The sequence below is a fragment of the Drosophila willistoni genome (genome assembly GCF_018902025.1).
Source record: "Drosophila willistoni isolate 14030-0811.24 chromosome 2L unlocalized genomic scaffold, UCI_dwil_1.1 Seg196, whole genome shotgun sequence".
Classification (NCBI taxonomy): Eukaryota; Metazoa; Arthropoda; class Insecta; order Diptera; family Drosophilidae; genus Drosophila; species Drosophila willistoni.
Window position 1 is genome coordinate 2,415,601 of NW_025814048.1, and position 21,821 is coordinate 2,437,421.

Consider the following 21,821-nt stretch of genomic DNA (forward strand, 5'->3'; position numbering starts at 1 on the left):
CCCGTTCCCCCTGTCACTCTCTCTGTATATAGCTGCAGGGTCTGCGGAGACTTTCAATTTTTTTAGGTGACATTTGCCAGACGTCGAGAACGGTCGCCCCTCATGTTTAATATTTTCTAACCGCAGTCAAAACGGATACGCCCCCCCCCCACCTCCACCCTGTAGGGTGTCCATTGACAGGGGGAGAGAGAACCTGTAGCTATAAGCTTTTGAAATTTAAAATTAATTGCTCTAGCGCAGTTTTAATTATTAAAAAACTATTGATGGAACTGAAGCTCAAATGAGAAGAAAAAAAAGAGAAAGTAAAGAGAGCAAAAAATAAAAGAAAAATAGAGTGAAACTTTTCTACTCAACTGTTGGAGTTTTTTCTCTCTGTAAAAGGGCGAGGAAGGAACATTCGAGGGGACTAAAAGTCAATCAAAATAAGTTTTTAGCAACAACAACAACAACAAGTGGCACAAACACACACATACATATATTCTTATATGTATATATATATATATAGAATGCGGGATATTCGAGTGAATTTAAAAGCTTTTTGTGTTTTTCGAAAACTAATTTAAAAAATTTGCCACACACTTTCTTGACTGTTTTTTGTTAAAGTTTCTACAAGTTGATTGATTAATTGTTACCAAAAAACACAAAAGAATTTATTAACAAACTGGTAGAAGAATGAAAACTAAATGTAAAATCGTTTTAATAAAAACAGTCGACTTTTTAAAGTCAAAAGATGTAAAAGGTGTTATTGACTTTTGATTAACAGCATCTGAATGCTTAATATTATATTAAAACTCAATATTATTAAGAACAAATAGATGAGTTTCAAACTCTATGACAATAATAAAAAGAAAAGATATCAAAAACAAGCTAAATCTGCAGAAGAAATATACTTGAGTCCAAATAGTCCGTTTTAAAAATTATTTCAATATTCTGTTTACCTATTGGGTTCCAAATGAATCCGGCATGGTCTAAAAGACTTTACACCGTAGGTTTAAAAGTTTCATAAGAACTTTCTTGATAATAAAATTACTATTTGATTAGTTTTAGGATTGTTATAAAAATTCTGCTTGCTTTTTATGCCTTCTTCGCTTATTTAATTGCAATTAAAATTAAAACGATTCCGCCCGTTTATCGCCTCTTTTCCCACTATTATCAATCATTTCAAATCCTTGTGATCGTCAATCCAATTCTAATATCTATTAATTGTCAGACTAGGGACACTTTTACAGAGGGAGATCACCCGCATCTGGTTATAAAGTCTGCAAATTTCAACTTCATTTAAGAATGTGTAAGCACTTATATAAATATATATATGTAAATTTATTAAAAAATTCTAACTAATATTTTTCGCTGATAAAGCAATTATCTCATGTCTAGCTTATGGGTAAATTTTTGTTTTCTGCGAAATGCAATTTAATATTTATTATGTCTAGATTTCGTGACCGCGGGCATTGAAATCAGTTGCTATGACTGGGACAGCTGTTCATCCACGCAGATCATAAATAATAATAATAGAAAAAAGTGAAAAAACTAAAGGAAAAATCAACAGCAACAGCAACTACTACAACAACAACAAATGCACTTTGGACACATATCAAGTTTTCCCTCACATCGGTGTTGTCTCTCTGAGTGAAGTGGCGTGCCACTTTTCGCACTTTTTGCACCTTTCGCACCTCCATTTGCCATGAAAGATGTGTTACGCTGCCAGCCGGCACTCAGCCAAAATGACAGGCAGCTAAGTGTTGGGAGCACTTCCTCGCTCCCTCCCTCTAGCCTCACAGCCCCGAGCCGCTCTTATGTGTCAGTTGGGCAATTTACATTTTCTTCATTTTATCCCCTTGTTTTGCGAATTAGTTGGCAATTGGCAAACAAACACAAACATTGTTTGGCCGGCAAAAGACCATAACCAACTGGTATTAAGAAAGTGTAAATGAATGCATTATGAATATTATTCGCCCCCAAAATAAGCAACATTAAAGCCAAAAATGTACATTTTTATGGTAATCTGGTAATTCTGGCTTGAAATTTTGAACCATGAGAATGGAAGCACCTATTATTTTTTACTTTCTTTAAGTTCAATTAGAATATTTTGGTAAAAGTCGGACATTAAAGCTTAGAAATGGTTTTGGAATACTTATTTTGATAATTTTTGTGATATATTTATGCCCATACTTCAGAATACTTCTATTTGATGTAGAAAAGTGACCAGGTTGTCTGTATAGCTATTTTTTTAACCAACCATTGCTATGGAGATATCATATCTTCAAAGCTTAAACTACGTAATAGATGTGGGTAACAATATTTTTATAAACGAATGCTTCACTTAATACAAACTCGAGTCATAATATCATATCATAGTCCAATCCTAGTTTATCTGTGTGAGCTTCGAAATACAAGAATTAAAATTATTAATATAGCTTTACAATGTTCTTAAGAAAATGTAAATCAAATCAATTATTAATGACTGTTCCAAATTTCATAGAAAATCTGTTTCGTTTTGACGCTTTTATATTAAGAAATAGTAACACCATAACATGACAGCGTATACAAACATCGGCAGATCAAAACTGGGCTTAGCTTTCTTTTCTTCCTTTATGGTTTGTTACACTACATTGAATCATATTCCATATGGCTTTCCTTTTTTGTGGCTTTTTTTGTTGGTTTTTCTACAACCTTTTGTTTATAGCAAATGCCACAAAGAAAAAAGAACACAAAAGGTTAAATTGTAATTAAAAATTAATAATAAGCGGTTTGGTGTTGTTTTTCCTGTTCTTTCAGTTTTTTGTGTACTTGGAATTGGCCGAAAAGAAGGGAGCGCATCTGGTTTTCGGCCATTGTAATTATGATGGAAAAGGACTCGGAAATGTGGCCACATGACGGAAGTTATCCTCCGTTTTTTTCGAATCTTTTTCCCTTTTTTTTCGGGCAAACTCACACACCTTTTGTCTATATACGTATGTATATGTGTTTGTAGGTGCCCGACAACCCCGTCTGTTCTGCCCGATTTTGCTGGTTTTGCCTCTACTGTTAGCTAAAAGCTCAAACGAGCATTAAAAACTCGTTTCAACTAAATATTTAAACAGTTTATTATGCTGGAGCCCAGCACACAGCACATAGCACACAGACGTGCCACGCCTACACACATATGCGGCATAAGGGGCGTGGCACTTTGTAAATGCCGAGCCCTTTTTTTCTACCGCGTCCCCTTGCATGATTCCCCCTATCACTTCACTCTCTATCTCTGTCCCTGTGTAAAATGGCGCGTGCAATGCGCCAAAAAGGAAATTTAAATTTGAATTAATTATGATTCCTCTTCCCTGCTTATATGCAGGTCCTGTTCATGGTTCGTGGATCCAGGGTCCTGTTACTCCTTTTCTGGACCAGGCAGTCATTGCAACTTGCTGCTGTTGTTGTTTTTGTTGTTGTTGTCATAGCGGTTCTGCGGGTCTATGTGGCATATGGGGTGTTACATTTACCAAATAACAAATAATAGCACTTAACGCCCCAACAGGCGTGTGAGATTTCATTTTACTAGGTGTACATACATATATAAAAACTTGCATTTTATTTTGTTATTTTTAAAAACAAAATGCAAAACAAAATGAGCAACTTACGAAAGCGCGCCAAATTTACTTTAAAAATAATTCCTAATTATAAAAGATGCTTTAAATTTTTAGTGTCTCTTTAAATATTTATATTATTTAACTCTTTTTTAAGTATTTATTAGGTATAAAATAAAGCCAAGTGCGTTTATTAACCAAAAAGAACTATTTTTAAAGGACATATCTTTAATATTTGATACTTTTAACTCACTTTAAGTTTTAAGATCATAGGCAATCACTTTTTAAACGTTGCAGAAACATAAATAATGTCAAAGTTTTAAATTAACCAAATATTTTGTTTATCTTTTCCAATTTTTAGACTTTGTTCTTTCTTTTTATGACAATTGACTAACATAAATAACAAATTTAGTAGAACAAATTTAAAAAATTTGGTTTATTATTGATATTTAGTTGGTACCAAGTTATTAACTCTCAAACTCAACCTTAAAACACTTAAGAATTAAGTTTTTAGAATACCCCTTTGGTTTTTTTTTAGTGCCCTAAAGCTTTAAAAGGTTTGTTCCTATTTCCGATGCGAAATCAGAAGTGTGCAACGCATAGAAGAAAGCATCTCCGGCCATATAATATATACATAAATGTGAGATGGGATAAGGTAGTTGCAGCGTGGTTGCAACTCCAGCAGTCGTGAGGTATCGTGAGAAGTGATCAGCAGTCAATGTTCAGCAGTCAACAGTCGAGGTTCAGCAGTCAACAGTAAGGAGCCGATAAATCAGCAGTACACAGAACCCGAGATTTAAGTTGCATATTGTAATCATTACTCGCCCGTCCGATTTATAATACTAATAAACTATAATATAATACATTTGGGGACTCAATTGAGGACTCCATCTTACATAAATATAGTATATACATAAATTCTTGATCCCCACGACGAGACGAGTTCAAATAGCCATGTCCGCCCGTCTGGATCAACGCAAACTCCTCTGAAATTGAAATTTTGCATGTGGGCTTGTATATACTGCAGAGTTTGTATATCTCGGATTTAGCCAGATTGGATCACTATATCATATAGATCCCATACAAACGGCAAAGTCACAAACAGTGACTTTTCTCAATAACTTCGTTATTTTCTTAGCTATTGTCGTGTTGGTGAGTTTATTGCGCCTATAAACGACTGTGCCAAATTTGATCAAGATCGTGTTACCTTATCATATAGCTGCCGTGGGAACGATCGGTCGAAAACAGTGACTTTGATCAATAACTTCTTTATTTGCTATGCTAAGATTGTAGGCCGTTCTTTCGCAAACATAGGACTTTTTAGATGAAATGTTTTTCCACTTTGATGGCTATGGGTAAGGAAAGAGTTACCTAAAAAGTTGCAAGGGTTATACAAACCTTGATGCGAAACTTCGCTAACTAGCCTCGGCCTTCTGGTTATATATTCGCTTAACATTAATAAAAAAATGTAGTTTTCCTGAATACAAGCAGAACTTATGGGATTTTAGTAAAACTTGAATCATTTTATAGGTAATTGATTAAGTTTTATAATTTGGTTAATATGGGTAATAATTGACAACTTGTAAAAGTAAAAAGGGGATTCTTTTTAACACATTTCAGGTCCTGGCTGAGAACAAAAAAATATTGCCATATTTTGTAAATTTTTCACATCAGCCAGTGGTAATACAATTGTAAAATCTAACAAGTCCTTCAAATTGTCCGCTGTGCCTTGTTGATCCTCACTTAAAAAAGATGCTAAAAGTTATTAATAAATTTGGGTTGTTAATTCTAAGATTCACTCACCCAAGAACCAAAATTGTCTTCTGAGATGAAGCCAATTTATGTGATCTTTCCATATTTTCTATGCCAACAATTTTATAATTTTTCATTTTTTTCTCACGCAAATATTCATGCAACGACTCAGGGTCTTTTAGGCATATTGTTAGTTCACCTGCAGTTCTGATTCTGTAATATTTTATAAAGAAATGTTAATTATAAATATGCATAATTAAGTAAATGGAAAAGACTAACCCTAAATTTGTCAACTTGTTCAATACCAAAGTTCGAACGCCAAACGCATTGCAGGTCTCCATCAAGTCATCTAAGCTGGCTTCATTATGATTGCGAGTGGATAATACAATTAGTTCGCCATCAGATTGAGATGAACTTGTTCCACGGACTAAAGGAACAACTCCTGGCTCGGTTGCAGCCGATGTATTTTGGCAGGTTAGATTGGACTTGGGATATGTATGGCTAGTTGGTTTGTTGCTTGGCATATCTTCATTCACTGGTGGAACTCCACCAGGATCGATGGATGTGGACTTCAAAGCGCTTCGGAATTCATGCAGTTCTTCTTCCATACCTTTATTTGGATAAATTACTGTACCATTTTTCATGTTAAAAACAAACAAAAGGCTATGTATTGACCAGCGTTTTCCAAAAAATTTATATAACAGGAGACGAACTTTCACATGAGGTAAAACCGATTCATCTGCTATTTGATCCTTTAAAATTTTCTGTATAGATTCATCTAAAGGCGCATTTCTAAAAATAAATTTAAAATATAATAAATTTATTTTCTATACCACGAATTATTTTCAGCTTACCGCAAACTTGGATATCGTGTAAACAATTTTTGTATAATTAGTGTTGTGAATTGACGAACTTCTAAGTTTTCTGCTTCCTTAAGAGGCACCAAGCATTGTAAGAATTTATCAATGTTGCCGATCCATTTTCCATAAATTTTAATTAATAAAAAATGTGTAACGGAAAGTAAGGACATTTGTTGATTTTGCTGTAGAGTAGCTATAAACTGCAAGCGCTCAATAAGGATTTGTGGATTTGTGTCATATAAATATTGTGTCACTATCATTTCATAAAGGCATGTAATATTTAACTGCTCATGGGGTGAAAGTAATGCTGTCCATAACAAATCTAAGCATTCAGATACCATTTGTTCATGTGGCGGTGAATTTAATGAGAATAACACTGCTCTATTTAGATACTTCTGTGAGTCAAGCAAAACAAAGGCAATGCAAAATTTAAGTCTGTGCTCCTTGGAGTTGGCTAGATAACGTGGATGGCTCTTAGACAGTTCATTGTTAAGCTGCAACAATTCACAAATGATTTTGTTTGGATTCTTGCTAACCAAAAACACCATGTCACAAAAAGTAGTTAGAGATTCAAAAATCCTGTAAGTGCAATGAAAGGATACTTTGTTATAATATTATTATTTGTCAATTCACTTAATTTACTCTCACCATGCATTTTCAGTTATTTCTAAATGAAGGATAAGTTCCTCTAGGATTTCATTGATAGAAAATTTTACTTTTGATTTTAATATTCCAATAACAACATTTCTATTGCTACGAATATGATTCGTAATAATCTTTAAGGAAATGCTATTTTGTTCTGCAGGTGTCAAATGTTTGGATGCATATTTTCCAATATAGTCAGCTCTACAAAATATAGAAAGAGAAGAAAATAAAATGGACCCATTTACACAAGATATAAATAAATACTTTTCGAATGCACCAAGTGATAAACAATTTCAGATTGGGACAAATATTTCTAAGGCACTTCGTCAAGGTATTAAAAAGACGTGATTAGGAAAATTTCGTCATCGGATTGGATTTTAAATGGCTTTTCCGGTATTGACTTCCGTATGATCTTCGATTAGGGCGATTTGATTTTGATTCGTAAATGTCTGCGACCTATTACGAAAATCCCCTGGCACGAGAAGAGACGTCTTACAATTGTACCTGGCAAAAACAAACTTAGACTTGTGGGAGACTATTTAGAGACTGTGTCCAGAGTTGCATTGAGAGATGCGTAACCTTCAAATGTTGCAAGCTGACAGGATGAATCAATATTGTTCCTGGGAACATGTTTAAAGTTACAGTGGCAAGTTCGACAACGTCTCAAATAAATCGGAGGAGAGGACTCAAAGTTGGTCAAAATGGAGAACCGCCGCCAAAATTCCCGAAACCCCGAGTCATACAGTTTTTTTGCGAAGTGTTTACCAACATGCCGAAAAATATCAATTTAGAAGGTCCTCTTAGTTTTGGAATGCTCTTCGTATATACATACAAAAAATAGGTATTCATAAAACACAGATACATTATCTAAGTGAATTAACTTACATGGCAAGAGTTGGAAACTTTTCCAGTAAAGACACAAAAGTCGATAACACATTCGCGTCCTCCAATCGTTCATCAACTTCTTCCAAAAGATTTCCTAAGTGTTCAAATGTTTCCTTTCCTCCCATTTGAAGTAGTTCCTGTGGTTTGTAGCCAAAAGATTTTATGTCCTTCCACTTTTTTATCTGATTTAAAACAAACAAGTCTACAGAATTTTCCAGCAAAATGGATTTCTCCTCTTCAGTTTGCCACATGAGCTTATCGAGCAAATGAGTTTGTATTTGCTTCAGATCTCCGCCTAGAATTAAAGAAATGTTCACTTCGTACTTGGTGGCCCAAAAGTCCCTAATCTTTTTCCAGTCCTTGATCCAAGCCATTATGTAATAAGGTAACATTCCATGTTGAGCTTTTGGTACTGTTCTTAGTTTTTCAATTAGAGTAGCAACTACAGGATATCCGAACCGTATACAGAATGGATTCGAATTGAATAATTCATCCAAGTTAATTTTGTTGAAGAAAACGATTTCCGCTCCAAAATTGTCACAATTATTTATTTTGTCCAACAAACTATTATGATCGCAATATTCATATATCGAGTTTTTGTACATCGTCTCAATAAAGAACAAGTAATCCCTTAAGGACAATTCGTCAATTGTAACCTATAAGTCATAAGATAAAAGAGAATGAAGGGCAAACAATTGAAGTGAAGAAGAGACTTACGCAAAATCGATCCATAACGCATCGTAAAATGTCTTCTAGCTTAAGTACGCCTGTCATTTCTTGGACTTTAAAAGCGAGTTTAAGGAATATTTCCTTACTAATGCTTGGCGATTGTCCTTGCTTCTCTCTCGGTAGACATCTGAGCCAATTCCATAGTGGAATATTGTTCCATTTCCATGGAACGTTTACCAGGGGTTCAACAAGCAATTCAACTCCACTTGATAATACGAAGTTTTTGAAGACTCCATCATAATGAGCGAAAATCGTTCGATTGGATGCTGCTAGAAACTCATCTATCAAATTCCAATCAGTCAAATGAGATATTGTCAAATTGTTGGCTATATATTTCATTGTTTCATTAAGAACCAATATATTCTTAGAATGGAAGAATTTGAGGTATAAAATACGCGTCCATGGGAAAATGACGGTCGTGGATTTCAGCTTGTCCAACCAACTGACTAAGTTATTGGGCATCTGTTGCTCCTCCAAATGTTCCAATGCAGAAATGTAATCGGAATCGAAATACTCCTTCAATTTTCGCATAAGAGAGTAACGATCCATCTTCTCCTTTGATTGGACTAAGTGTTGAATCACTTTCTGCATTTCTGGCGAACTTTCATCTCGGTGAGCGAAATCATCAGAAAACGTGAAGATTATCTGTCCAGCGAGAGGATCGCCATTCAGACAGAGTGACCACAACTTATTCAGCAAAAGATTGGTATCAGTATTTGGGAATTTCCTTATTTGAAGCTGAAGAATGGCCAACACATTAGCGACAAACTGACGATGTTCCATAGAGGAAGCAGCAGCTTCATTTCCATCAAAGACAGCCATCATGACTGAGATTAGCTTTTCAAATATATTTGGAGACAAGTTCACATTTTTAATCAGGATCAGGTTAGAGATAAATTCCAGAATTCGTTTTGTGGCCGATTGCGTAACTTCATCCTGTTTTATATCAATTAAATTGTATAGGTGATCATTAAAATCCCTATCAATCAATTGAGGTTGAGTTTCACAATTCATTTTTATATAGTAGTTTAACTTGTTCGAAAATGGACAACCGTATTAGTCAACGGAATGACTAATTATTTACTAGTATTTTAGATAAGCTACACTTTTTGCACTCATTTTTTAAATATAAAATAGATATTCTATGTCCTATGTTCTATGTCACGACAAATTGAGTTTTTCACAAGGAGATACTATAAACAAGTTCTTGTTTCATATATCCATATCCGTCCGTTCTTTTGAACGATTTATGTATTTATATATCCGTTAAACTGGATCGACCAACTATGAACTTTAAACGATTAAGCTAAAAAATTATTCCTTTGTTCCATGAAATATTATCAGATAACGCTTTATCAGTTATTTATAAATGTAAGTGTTTAGAAATGATATGGCCAATTTTCCGCCGAGTCGAAATACTATCATGTGCCGTGTTGTAAATTGTACTGAAGTGAGAAACGAAATGCTAGCAGGTTTAATAATGTTCGATTCCTACTTGAAAGGCATTAGATTACCTTAAAATGACGTTAGTATTTGTTGTAGATAATAGCAGATAATGGAAATGTAAATAGATTACGTAAATAGATTACTTACATATATCATATAGCTCCCATACAAACGGCAAAGTCACGACCTGTGATTTTTCTCAAAAACTTCGTTATTTTCTGAGCTGTTGTCTTTAAATTTAATATTGGTGAGTTTATTACACCTATAAACGACTGTGCCGAATTTGATAAAGATCGGGGGACTATATCATATAGCTCCCATAGGAGCTTTTTATTTGCTATGCTAAGCTTGTAGGCCGTTCTTTGGCAAATATAAGACTTTGTAGATAAAATGTTTTTCCACTTTGATGGCTATAGGTAAGGAAAGAGTTTCCAAAACAGTTGCAAGGGTAAACAAACTTTGACGCGATCGAAGTTAGCCCCGGCCCTCTGGTTTTAAATAAATTATTTTACTCATACCGATAATAGCACTGACATTAAAAAAGTGAATTGCTTTTAGAAACTATGGACGTTTGGACGTTGAACGAAATAAACTTTAATTTAAAAACCATTATATTTGGAAGTAAAGTTTTTAACCCCAATGTGAGACAAAAGTGTTCAACTTGAGTCGAATGGAACAGACCAAACAAAAAAAAGATAAAAAATAAAGTATGAAATTTCAAAATTTGCAAAATGAATTTAAAGTATGCATAAAAGCGTTGAGCAAAAAAGTTAAAGTTGTCCAAAGTTTGTCCTCAAAATACTTTGAGAGTATTTTTGTTTTGTTTTTTTTTTTTTTTTTGCAAAGTTGTTGCACTTTGGTACATAAATCGGTTAAGCTGTTGCGCTTGGGTTGAGTTAGTTAGTTGCAACATTTTGTTGCCTCGACGAACATCGATGCTGTCTGTGTTTAAGCCTTTCACCAAAGAGCAAAGTATTTTTTGGGTGAAAACTTCAACGAATTGTCAATTAATTGAACGACATTTTGCTTCATGTAACGAAAAGCACACAAACGACTCGAATGACTATTTCGGAATTGCCACAAGGTCATTAACATTTCACGGAATGTTGTGGAGTGGTTAGCAAAACATGTCAATGGACAACCGAAATAGATACATAGAATATCTATCTCCTGCACAAAAAAAGGGGGGAGAAAGGGGGCTGAATGTTGGTTTTGAATGGGTGAAGTGAAATCAAGCATTCAAGTGTCATTAATTAGTCAGCAACAAACAACAATCGATGACCGCTTTTGGTGGTCCATTGCCAATGGCAACACTAGCAACTCCTGTGAAAGGAGTTACACATGGGAGGCTGGGCAGCTGGAGCCCGCCACGCCCATGCTTTTACGCTTCATTTGGTCAACTGAAAAAGAAAACTCTGCATAAAGAGGGAGATAAGGGAAGGCAGAGAAGTGGGACGACCTGCATTTGCGTTTAATTACGAAATAATCCAGAGAGCATTGCCGCCGCCGTTGCAATGCTGGAAAATCGATGGGGATAGAGACCGAATGTGGAGTTTCTCCTCCCATTCACTCATCCGCACGCATGCCATGTCAGGGCCAATGATCCGCCAATGGACAAGCCCGTTGACGTTGCTAACCCAATTAAACTGTCGACCCACCCACTACCGAGAATAAAAAAAAAAAGAAAATACTCCACCCCCTCCTTTAGGCCCAGCTCATTCACTGCAACAGTTGCCCATCTCCTCCTCCTCCTCCTCCTCCTCTAGGTGACTCTCTGTCTATCTGTTGTGGATCTCTTTGGCACTTTGCCCAAAAACCGCAAAAGCAAAAAGCCTGGTCAAAACGCTTCACTTCACTTCGCTTTCGCAGGCTTCAATAGCAATTTGGGAAAATTCCTTTTTAATTTCAACCGCAGCCGCTTGACGCCATCACCGACCGCCGCCCCCTTGCCCGCCTTTAAAAAAGAACGCCCTTGCCGCATCGTGTCGCATAGTCCGAAAGCATTCAAGAGATGGCAACGTGATTTACGTGAAGAATTTCTAGTAGAATGGATTTGTTGAAAAGTTGATTAAATGGGTTTTCAATGCGACATAATGCTTTCTTTTATCCACTCTTCTCTTTCATAATCAAAGTGTGTTAATTTTATGATAATTTTTACCTAAGTGTTTTAATTATTTTTGACGTCGTTTTTGTTTCTATTTACAATAATTATAGGGAAGTTTCACTTCAAGGACGTTGCTCGGTAAGACATTTTTGAAAACATTATTCCATCTTGTGTTGCGGCGTAACTGAATCTTGATCTTACTGGTGCTCTATGAGAGGTTTCAAGCTAAGTTTAAACCGCCAGGTTATTCATACCTCGAAGTTCATACCTCAAGACAATGCCCTAGGCCACATTTGAAAATGTACTTTCGAATTTCACTTTTATTTTAAGACCAAAATTAAGATTAAACAAAAATTGTTGCAAGTTCTATGTATGTATAAGTATGTATATCACTTGACTCTCACTTCCATATTGACGGTTAGGTTAAGCTAAGATTTAGTGATAGTTTAGTGCGTTTTGATAAAGTAATTTAAACGATTTAAATATCTTACAAAACATTGCAAGATAAACCTTCTGCTTAATCAAATTTTCAATTATTTTTAAACTCTAGAAGAGATTTAGAAGCGATTTATTCCTCACTTTTTTAGGCTTTTCAATTGCAATTCACTTTTTGGCTCACGCAATCATCTCAAAAGTCAAATTATTTGGTTGTCAACAAATTGAATTGAATGATGTTTAGTTTTAGCTGTCTCATCGGCATATTTCATTGAGCCTTCTGGCTTCTAGCTTCTGCCTTCTGTGTGTATTTTCGAGGCAAAACAATACAAATTTTTCAATGGCAAAATGAAAATTTCATTAACACCCAGACAACAGGCCAGACATAATCATAGCATCCGAGAGTACATGGAAATTCTTTTTTGAAATATTTTCTTGTTGTTGTCTTGTCTCGCATTTATATTTTGTGTGGATGCCTGTGCGACTTTTGGCTGTCTGGGGCCAAAAATCAGATTTGCGTAAATTTCGCGCTAATAATGGAGCAGTCTGTGGGGGTCTCTGAAAGTCTACTGGAGTCGGGTGTTTGCCTACCTAAAAATAATTCCAAGGGAAAAGCTAAGAAAGCCGTCGACATTGTATCTAGGGAATAGGAAGGATGAGCAAGAAATTTGCTCATTTTTCTTCTTTTTTTTTTTGGCTGTTTTTAATTGTTTTGCCAACGGAAACGGAAGTGTGAGAGAAAGAACTTTTCATTTCAACATTCTTCTGCTCCTTGCTCCCACTTTTGTGAACTGTCAACGTCTACTTAGGCTTTGCTCATAAGTATGGATCCAGCTCTCTTCGTATATTTGAGTTCTGCAAACATGTGAAAATTCATGCAAAATTTTTCTTTCATTTTATTTACTTTTTCTTTCAACGTGTTGACTTTTGCTCCCTTGGCCTTCGTTCTTATCTTGCTGCGTCCTTTTCATTGTTTAACTTGTTCAAAGTTATATCCTTGCAATGCATTTCCTTTGAGCCTGTGCAATTATATGTATATAAATTTCTATATATTATTATTATGATATTTTTTTATTATTTTTGTTTTCACTTTTTTTGCTATTTGCTTGTTTGCAAAACATTTTTAATTAGGTTGCTTTACATTTGTTGCCTTTTTTCCATAGAACTGTTTGTCTTTCTTTATTTTTTTTTTTTGTTTTTGTTTTTAGTTGCCAATCGATGCAAAAGCAGAAAAAACGGGAGGGAAAAGTTCTATAAATATTTTGATTTCATTATTTGTTGGGTCAGTGAGTTTATTTATTATTAAAAGTTGGTAACATTTTTTATTGTAAACATATAAAACATAAAAACCAGAAATGAATTAATGTTTTAAACATTATTAATGCCCCTCAAAATCATAATCAATTGTATTTAATTTATAAATATTTGCCTTTTTTGCAATTATTATGGCGATTGTTTGCCTTCTTCTTATATAACAAATAAACTCAAATGACATAATCAACAATAATCAATTAATTGAAAATGACTTAAATTAGTTTAGCGTAAAATTAACGAAATTGTTTTAAAGCAAGTTTTTTTCGTTGAATTTTGTGAGGAAATAATTTAGTTGTATTTCATTTTTGCTAGAAATTAGAAACGAAATGTGGCCCAAGGCGGAACATTTATTTGAACACACACACAGCTCCTATGAGAGCGAAAGAATAGGAGAGAAATGTGAAAAGGAGAGAGAGAAAGAGATTTTGTGGGAGATAGCATGGTTTCTCTATCCTTGAGGCAAGCATCCTTTGTTTGTAATTAATTTCAATATAGCGAAGCATTACAAGTGAAGCTCAGTAAATTTCAAAGATGCTGCGAAGCCAATAAACTCAGACGGGAATGTGATGGGTTTTCCTAGAGACCAGAGGAGGGAAAGAGAGGGTGAGAAAGAGAGTGGAAAATAAAGGGGGGCAATGGAACTGAACACATTTCTGGTATATTGCACACGCGAGACGCGTGAGATGAAAGGAAATGCTAAAATTTAAACTTGGAACACGTGGAAAGCAGACCAAAGTATGTTGGCTGCTTCTTTTGGGTCTCGGGCTGGGGGGATCGCTTCTGCCTGGGTATTACTTTGAGCCATAAAAGTAGTAAAATTATGTTGACTGAAAAACAGCGGCAGTGCTTGCCAGTGAAGATGGCGTGGCACACAAATACCCCACCCCAACCCAACACACATACAACTCGCATAAAAGCAGATAAAAGTAACTTGCCTTGGCGTTTTAGTTAAAATATTTGCACATTTGAGATACTTTCGTGTGTGTGTGTGTGTGTATCTTGCAGATACATTTCGCTATTTGGTTTCGCTGTTCATTTTCCTTCGCATATTGACTGGGGAATTGCCAGCAAGAGCAGTCGAAATGAGAAAATACAAAAGGAAAATCGACGTAGCCATGGCATAATTTTCATTTTTCACCAAAACAAAAACCCCCAAAAAAAATCAACAACAAAACGAATATAAGAAAATAAAACCTCCTTTTGAAAAATAAACAGAAATCTGTAAGTGAAAATTTTGCTAGAAATAAAGCATTTTACGAAAATAATCTTTGTACTGAAATGTTTTTACATGCTTTGTTCAATAAAAGGGAAACAAATGGTTTAAATATGGATTCAATGATTAAAATTTGAGACGTGCTGAAAATTGAATTCTGCAATTTTGCCATTGGACTTTAGGCAAGTTTTTGTAATTGACAGCTTAAAAAGGCTTAAGAACTGAAGTAAAATTAAAATAGAATTATTTTTCAAGTATTCGAATAAGGTTTTAAAAGTTCTCTTAAAGCAGCAGTAATTCCTATTTTAATATTTAATATTTTAAGGGAAACTTGATCCCCATTGAACCCCTTGTGTGACATTATGACAGAGATCCCCTTCAACCATGACAATTATAACACACCTCTCCCTTCCTCTTAGTATGTCACTTGGTTTTTAGACGGTCCCTATGTTCGGCTATGGTTTTGTCAGGTCAATTCTCCTTTTTTGAGGAATATACATATTACCCAACTTGATCCAGGTTTAAGATCAAACTTTCTTCCTACTGCACAGTGTCGTATAAAATAAGACAATAGACTAGGCCTAAAAGTTGATTTCCGATCTGATTAGTATTTTAGTATTTTCCACTTTTAGCCTGATTAATTCAAAACCCCTTTAGGTCATTATAAGCCAATTTATTCAACCAGCTAACGCCCTTTATGATTTCGTTGGAGAATCGATTAGATAAAGTCCCCAAGATGTCATCGTCACAATGTCATTAGCGAGCAATTGCAACCGTCTTGGTGCTTGGTGGTGACGAAATGTTTGCTTTCAATGGGTCACGGTTAAGATACTTTAGCTATGATTGGACTACAATTTGATGGCCTGAATAGACTGAATTGTGATTCCATTATGTGGCCAAGTTCACTGGCCACACAAGTAGCTATGCATTTGGCTTCATTTTGTCCTGATATCGTTGCAATTAACAGACACTCGATTTAATGCACCTAATGAGCTTGCATGCGATTAATTTTCCAGTTGAGCTGTTGATTTTCACGAAGCCACTGAATGAAAATGTCTTGCAGATGCTTCCATCATAAATCATATTCCATTGTCATTGAGGGACAGAGAGAGAGTGAGTCGAGGCTATAAGCTGATCCTGAGACATGATACTGAAGAGTTGGAAGCACTAACACAGTTGCTTCTACTTAATATTTCCAACATGCTATGCTTCCGCTCTATGCCAGAAACTGCAACTCCATATCTTCATATCTCTCTAAGAGGCATAGACAGAGATGGAAAGAGAGAGAGAGAGAGACTCACGTCAGATGTCACTAATCTAAATTTATGCAAATTGCCAACTGTCTGAGTTTGGCTCACATACGCGTTTCAGCCTTAGCTCCGGCACCCGCCAACGGCAGATTCCGATTCCAAATGCTACGGCCTGACTACTTCTCTTTTTGCAACAGTTGTAAAAAAAAAAAAAAGAAACGAAAAATGGAGGAAAAAATGCAGCTAAATTCAAATTTGACATGACAGAGGCGGAGGAGAAGTCAAAGACAGCTCCAGAAAGACTGTGAGTTGGGGGTAGATAGGCGAATATCTACATAGGATGCAGTTCTCGTGCTGCAGTTACAAGTTGCCAGTTGCCGGTTGCCTGGCGCACAAGCTCTTATTAAATTAAAAACGAAGGCGTTTAAGTGCCGTCGTCTCACAAATCTCTGATATGCAAAATGCAAAAAAAAAAAAAACTCACAACTCACATACATTTTTGAAATAACTCAAGCGTAAGCAAAACTCCAAGAACCAAATTAATTGAAAAAGTTACACGCTTCGGTAAGTTGACTAGTAAAGGATTCGCAGTTGATTAGACTCAGGCCCACAGCCCGACCGAGACCGAGACCTAGACTCAGACTCAGACCCAGACCCAGACGCAGATTCCAGAATGAATCTTCTTTTCCTTCTTTAACGTTGCACAAAAAATGAAGTAAGTAAGTCGTCTCGCCGACTTAGGTATACCATACACCAGTAAAGCAAATATTTCAACTTTATTAAACAAATGCATTTTCACATGCTTTTTACAAGCATATCTTATTATCTCGCTCACTCAATCATACGAGCACCCTAGCGCCCCCACCAGCCAACGGCCAACTCCGGCCTTATGGAAAAACGTTTAAATGCATAACTCGACTGTTTTTTGTCCGATTTTGATCAAATTTGGTATTTTGCTAGATATTAGTATTAAATTTAAGTGTGCCAAATTTGATTGCATAAGGTAAAAAAATACGGGAGATAATCAAGTTTTTCAAATTACGGGGGTGGAAAAGGGCGTGGCAAAATTTGTATGCATACAAAATGTGTGCAATTACTAAGCGAATATACATACCAAATATGGTGTCTCTAGCTGGAATAGTTTTTGAGATAAACGCTTTTTTTAAATTGCGGGGGCGGGAAGGGGCGTGGCAAAAATTTGAAATAAACTTGATCACTCTACATACTACACGAGTCTACATACCAAATTTGGTGGCTCTAGCTCTTACAGTCTCCGAGGTCTAGGTGTTCATACGGACAGACGGACAGACGGACGGACGGACGGACGGACGGACGGACGGACGGACGGACAGACGGACATGGCTAGATCGACTCGGTTGTTGATCCTGATCAAGAATATATATACTTTGTGGGGTCGGAGATGCTTCCTTCTGCCTGTTACATACATTTTGGCGACTTTAATATACCATTTCACCCGATAGGTGTATGGTATAAAAACACAGTGGAAAAAAAACTTCTGTTAGACATTGCAGATTTTGGGAATTGTAAGCTGTAAGCTCAACGGAGCTCTACAGCTTGTGTAGTTGAGCTTTGCATGCCTTTCAGTTTCATTATCGCAAAAACACGGCACGCGATGCCCCCACGTTGGCCGCCATTTACAAGTCGGCGCGTTTGTAATCGCTGCACCACTCACATGCCCATATGCAAAGCGACAAAGTGTGAAATTTCAGTCTGCTCCACGCATTGTGTGTGCCTTGAGGGATTGGGATTTTACCCAACATCCAGAGAAAGAGAGAGAGAGAGAGAGAGAGAGGGATAGAGTGAGAGAAAAAGAGATTATAGCTGACCAGTTTGGGTCGTGTTTGCTCTGCTCCAATATGTAAGTGCAAAATGTGCGCCAAAATGGAACTCCAGCTAATTGATGGGCACAGCAAAGTATCCAAGAGAAGGAAAAGTGTGAAGAGTGGGAAAATATGCAAATATCTGTATATCTCTCTCACAAGTAGAGGGAAAAGAAAATTTTACAATAATTCAAGCAACATCTTCATTTCGTTTTTAACTATAAATTTTCCTTTTCTTCTTGGTTTGCTTCTTTAGTTTTGCTATCGCTCCCTTTTTTGTAGCAGCAGCAGTAGCAACATTTGTCAGTGGTCTGCGCCCTGTTCGTATTTTATTTGCACGAGAGAAAGATATAACAATTTCAACCTATAATTTATTCCAACTAAATCCTTTCGCCGCCGCCGCCGCCAACGTCGACGCCGACGGCGACGCCCAATGTAAGAAAATGTAACCAGAAGAAGACAAAAGCTTGAAGTACTAAAAGATTGAACGGAGAGTGGGAGTAGCGAAAATAAATTAAATGGAAATCATTTGTCTTGCTCAACAAAATATCAAGCAAAATGGGCAACAACAAGTGTCAGCTCTATACAGGGAAAATTTGCATAAAGAAATAATATTCATTTTGCAAAAACGGAGAGAAATGAGAAAGGATTTGAACATGTCAAAATTGTCCTTGAAGGTTTTTTATTTTCTTTCTTTTATTTTTGTTGGGCTAAAACGTTTGAGTAACAGATTAGTTTAACGTCTTTTTGAATTTTAAAGTTTATTTTAGGTTTTTTTTTTTGGCGAGCAGCTTTTAAAGACGCCCTAAAGTATGCAACAAAGTTAGGCTTTAGTTTTTAGTTCACTTCTCCTTCGCGTTTGGCAACGAGAAACTAAAGCGCCTTTAAGGCTTATCACACAACTTAACTTTAGCAAATAGCAGACTTTGTCCAGTCAGGCCAATTTTCATGGACACGCCCCCATAAACAAGCTGAGCCACACCCACCAAAAAGTCGAAGTAGTTTTTGGGATCTCAGAAAATCTCAGCTAACGGGGCGAGGGAATGTGGGTGAAGGGAGACGATTAACAAGATTAAAAGCACCATTAAATGCTTTGATTCCGGGGGCTTCAAGTTAAGACCGCAAGCAACCGCAGCAGATACGCAAATGTATCTACAAGATGCAAAGATACTTTTGGTCCTCAACGGGGACGCACCCAATAATTTATACCCTCAGTTTGCTTTCGCCTTCGGGGGCCGAAAGTTGTTAAAGGAACACATGTTTGTGGCCCACGGAAGGAATTCTCAATGCGTTTGTATCTCTGTTTCTCTACATACATGTATCTGTATCTGTGTTTGTATCTGCTTCTGTAGTTGGCATATGTTGAATTCCTTTTGCCTGGCAGACGTAAATTACATTAAATTGCTGTTAAGTAGAAAACCAAAATTATTCAGATACAAATGTATCTATGAGGGGGGTCGGCTGGCGCGGTGGTGCGGGTGAATCTATCCTTAAGCTTCATTCTTGCATGCGTGTTTTATCCTACGCTTGATTGATTCTCTCCTGTTTTGGCCGGATTGGTTTCCAGTTGGTTCGAGTTTGCCTCGAGGGGCTTAACCCTTACCATGACACACTTAATCCCAATTTGCAAACGTACAAATCAGTTTTAGTTGCTTGTATTTCTTATTTGCCTGTGAAAACTAAATTACATATTCATTCCGACTCTACACGTGGCCGACAAAGTCGCAAAGTGGAAGAGTTTGAGAGGGAAATGAATGGATGGAACGGAAATCTGAGGGCAAAAACTAAACTAAAACCAGGCTGACTAACCGTTTGCTCGATTGCCAATGTCAATTGATTGATCCACTTGGGAAATTGTTTATATGAGTAAAAAATCAACCAAGACCTTCAAATGGAAATGCATTTGATATACATACATACATGTTGTATACTTCAATTTGGTTGATGAATGATGAAACGCACGAGGGTTATTTGAAAAGTAAATTGACAAATCGCCTTTACTTGGGAATGAGTTAACTTTGATCATTTTGCGACATCAATGTGTACAGTGGTATGGGGAAAAAACCTTTCAGAAAAAAAATGAACTATTAGGTTTCTAATTTAAAGATCATGGACTTAACCTGCATTATAGGAGTATTGCAGTATACAGCAGAAAGTTTGTTCAAATCGGATCTGACTTTAATATCCTAATAATGGATACTTTCTGAATAATCGTCGAATAAAAAAAAAACCTAAGCATGTTAAGCACACAGCAAAAGCGAATTCAGTTCTTTATTTTACGGGAGAAATCGTCCATTTATATAGTAAGAAGCAGGAGAAAATTGTCTTGTCTTTGGTCTTGAGTATATCAATGTCATTCGCTTTGTTTTCCTTAGTCGCTGTTGTAAGTCATGATTCGCAACTAGTTGTAGCTTTACAATAATGTTCAATAACTATTGCAATCACAGATTTCATATGATTCACAACTAGTTTTAGCGTTGGAGTGTTAGGGCACAGAAGCCCTTTGTGTCTTGTTTTTGCAGATTCTCTTGCAAAATCTTGATTCAGAGAACTTAGTGGCTCTTGAAATAGTTGTACAAATCTGTTGTACCTGTTGTTAAGTAGCCAAAACTCTCCTTTAGCCCTCTCAATGTTATTGGTAGAACAGATAAGACTTTGATAAAAGCCATTAACAACTTTTGTTACTCTCGTTATGAAGATGGCCAAAAAACTTAATAAAACTTAAACCGAAATGAACATTTAATTGTCCATGACATTGAGAAAAGAATTTTTAATAAATTCTTCTCTTTTTTAGTATTTCATCCCACCTCCTTTTGCAGCGACTCTCTTTTATATTACATATTTTGTTTGTATATAAATAACTATCAAATTTTATTTAGATATTAAAACTCATTTCAGAATACCTCAATTAATTATTCCATTCTCATTCAACAAAATGGATGAAAATAGCAACAACAAAATGGTTTTCAACCCCCTTCTCTCGCTCTCCATCTCACAAAAATTTAACATAAATTGCATTTCCATTTGCAAACAATTTTAACCTTGCAATACGAAATTAAATTTCCAGCCACACACACACAAACACACACAAAAAAACACCAACACAAAAACACACAATTTCATTAGGCAATTCTATGTAAAATTTATAATGGCTTAATGTACAAATACACAAAAATCAACAGAAAAATGCAAATATCAAAAAAACAAAACCAAAAACCTTAACTCTGCAATTTTAATTCGTTTATAATGTGTTAAACACAATACAAAGTGCGAAAAAGGTTACGAAAGGTGAGCCAAATGTTAGAAATGAAATGCATTTGCTGAATGCATACAATAGTTGCTAGTTTTTTGTTGTTGTTTCGCTTGTTTTTTGGATAAGTAAAATTTATTGCAAATTTTTTGAAATAACAATTGCCCAGAGAGAAACAAGTGCAGAGAGAGAGAGTGAGAGAGTTAAGCATTAAATGAAATTAAATACAAAAACCCGTGGCAAAATTACATTTAGAGTCAGTTGCAACAAAAGCAACAAAAAAGAACAACAAAAAGGTCCTGTGCCACATAAATGAGCAAAAATAATTTTATGGCAAAATGCAATGGCGTTAAGTTGGCTGCGGTTGCCAGTGTTGCCTGATGCTGGCTGGGTCCTGGCCATGGTTCTGGTTCTGGTCCTGGTTCTGGCCAGGCTGGCAGGCAGGCAGCAGCAGCAACAACTAATTTAAATTGAAATTAAAATTGATTGGTTTTTAAACGCAACAACGAGGCAAGGCACAAACTGTTGCAGGGGTTC

At 36.0% G+C, this 21,821-nt stretch overlaps 1 protein-coding gene across 2 annotated transcripts; it reads right to left on the bottom strand.

The window, feature by feature from the left end:
- Positions 1 to 5,091: 5,091 nt before the first annotated feature.
- Positions 5,092 to 9,869, bottom strand: LOC26530271. 2 transcript variants are annotated; one of them, XM_023181852.2, is made up of 7 exons: positions 8,420 to 9,447; positions 7,703 to 8,358; positions 6,821 to 7,018; positions 6,167 to 6,751; positions 5,592 to 6,104; positions 5,364 to 5,525; positions 5,092 to 5,302 (listed from the first exon to the last, which is right to left on the bottom strand). In XM_023181852.2, exons 1-7 carry the CDS (start codon positions 9,443 to 9,445, stop codon positions 5,167 to 5,169), a joined length of 3,276 nt encoding a protein of 1,091 aa, XP_023037620.2. In that variant the 5' UTR covers positions 9,446 to 9,447; the 3' UTR covers positions 5,092 to 5,166. The 2 variants fall into 2 exon arrangements, with proteins under 2 accessions (XP_023037620.2, XP_023037621.1); XM_023181853.2 differs by lacking the exons at positions 5,092 to 5,302; positions 5,364 to 5,525; positions 5,592 to 6,104; positions 6,167 to 6,751; positions 6,821 to 7,018 and adding an exon at positions 7,094 to 7,633 and having other exon boundaries at positions 8,420 to 9,869.
- Positions 9,870 to 21,821: the final 11,952 nt, after the last annotated feature.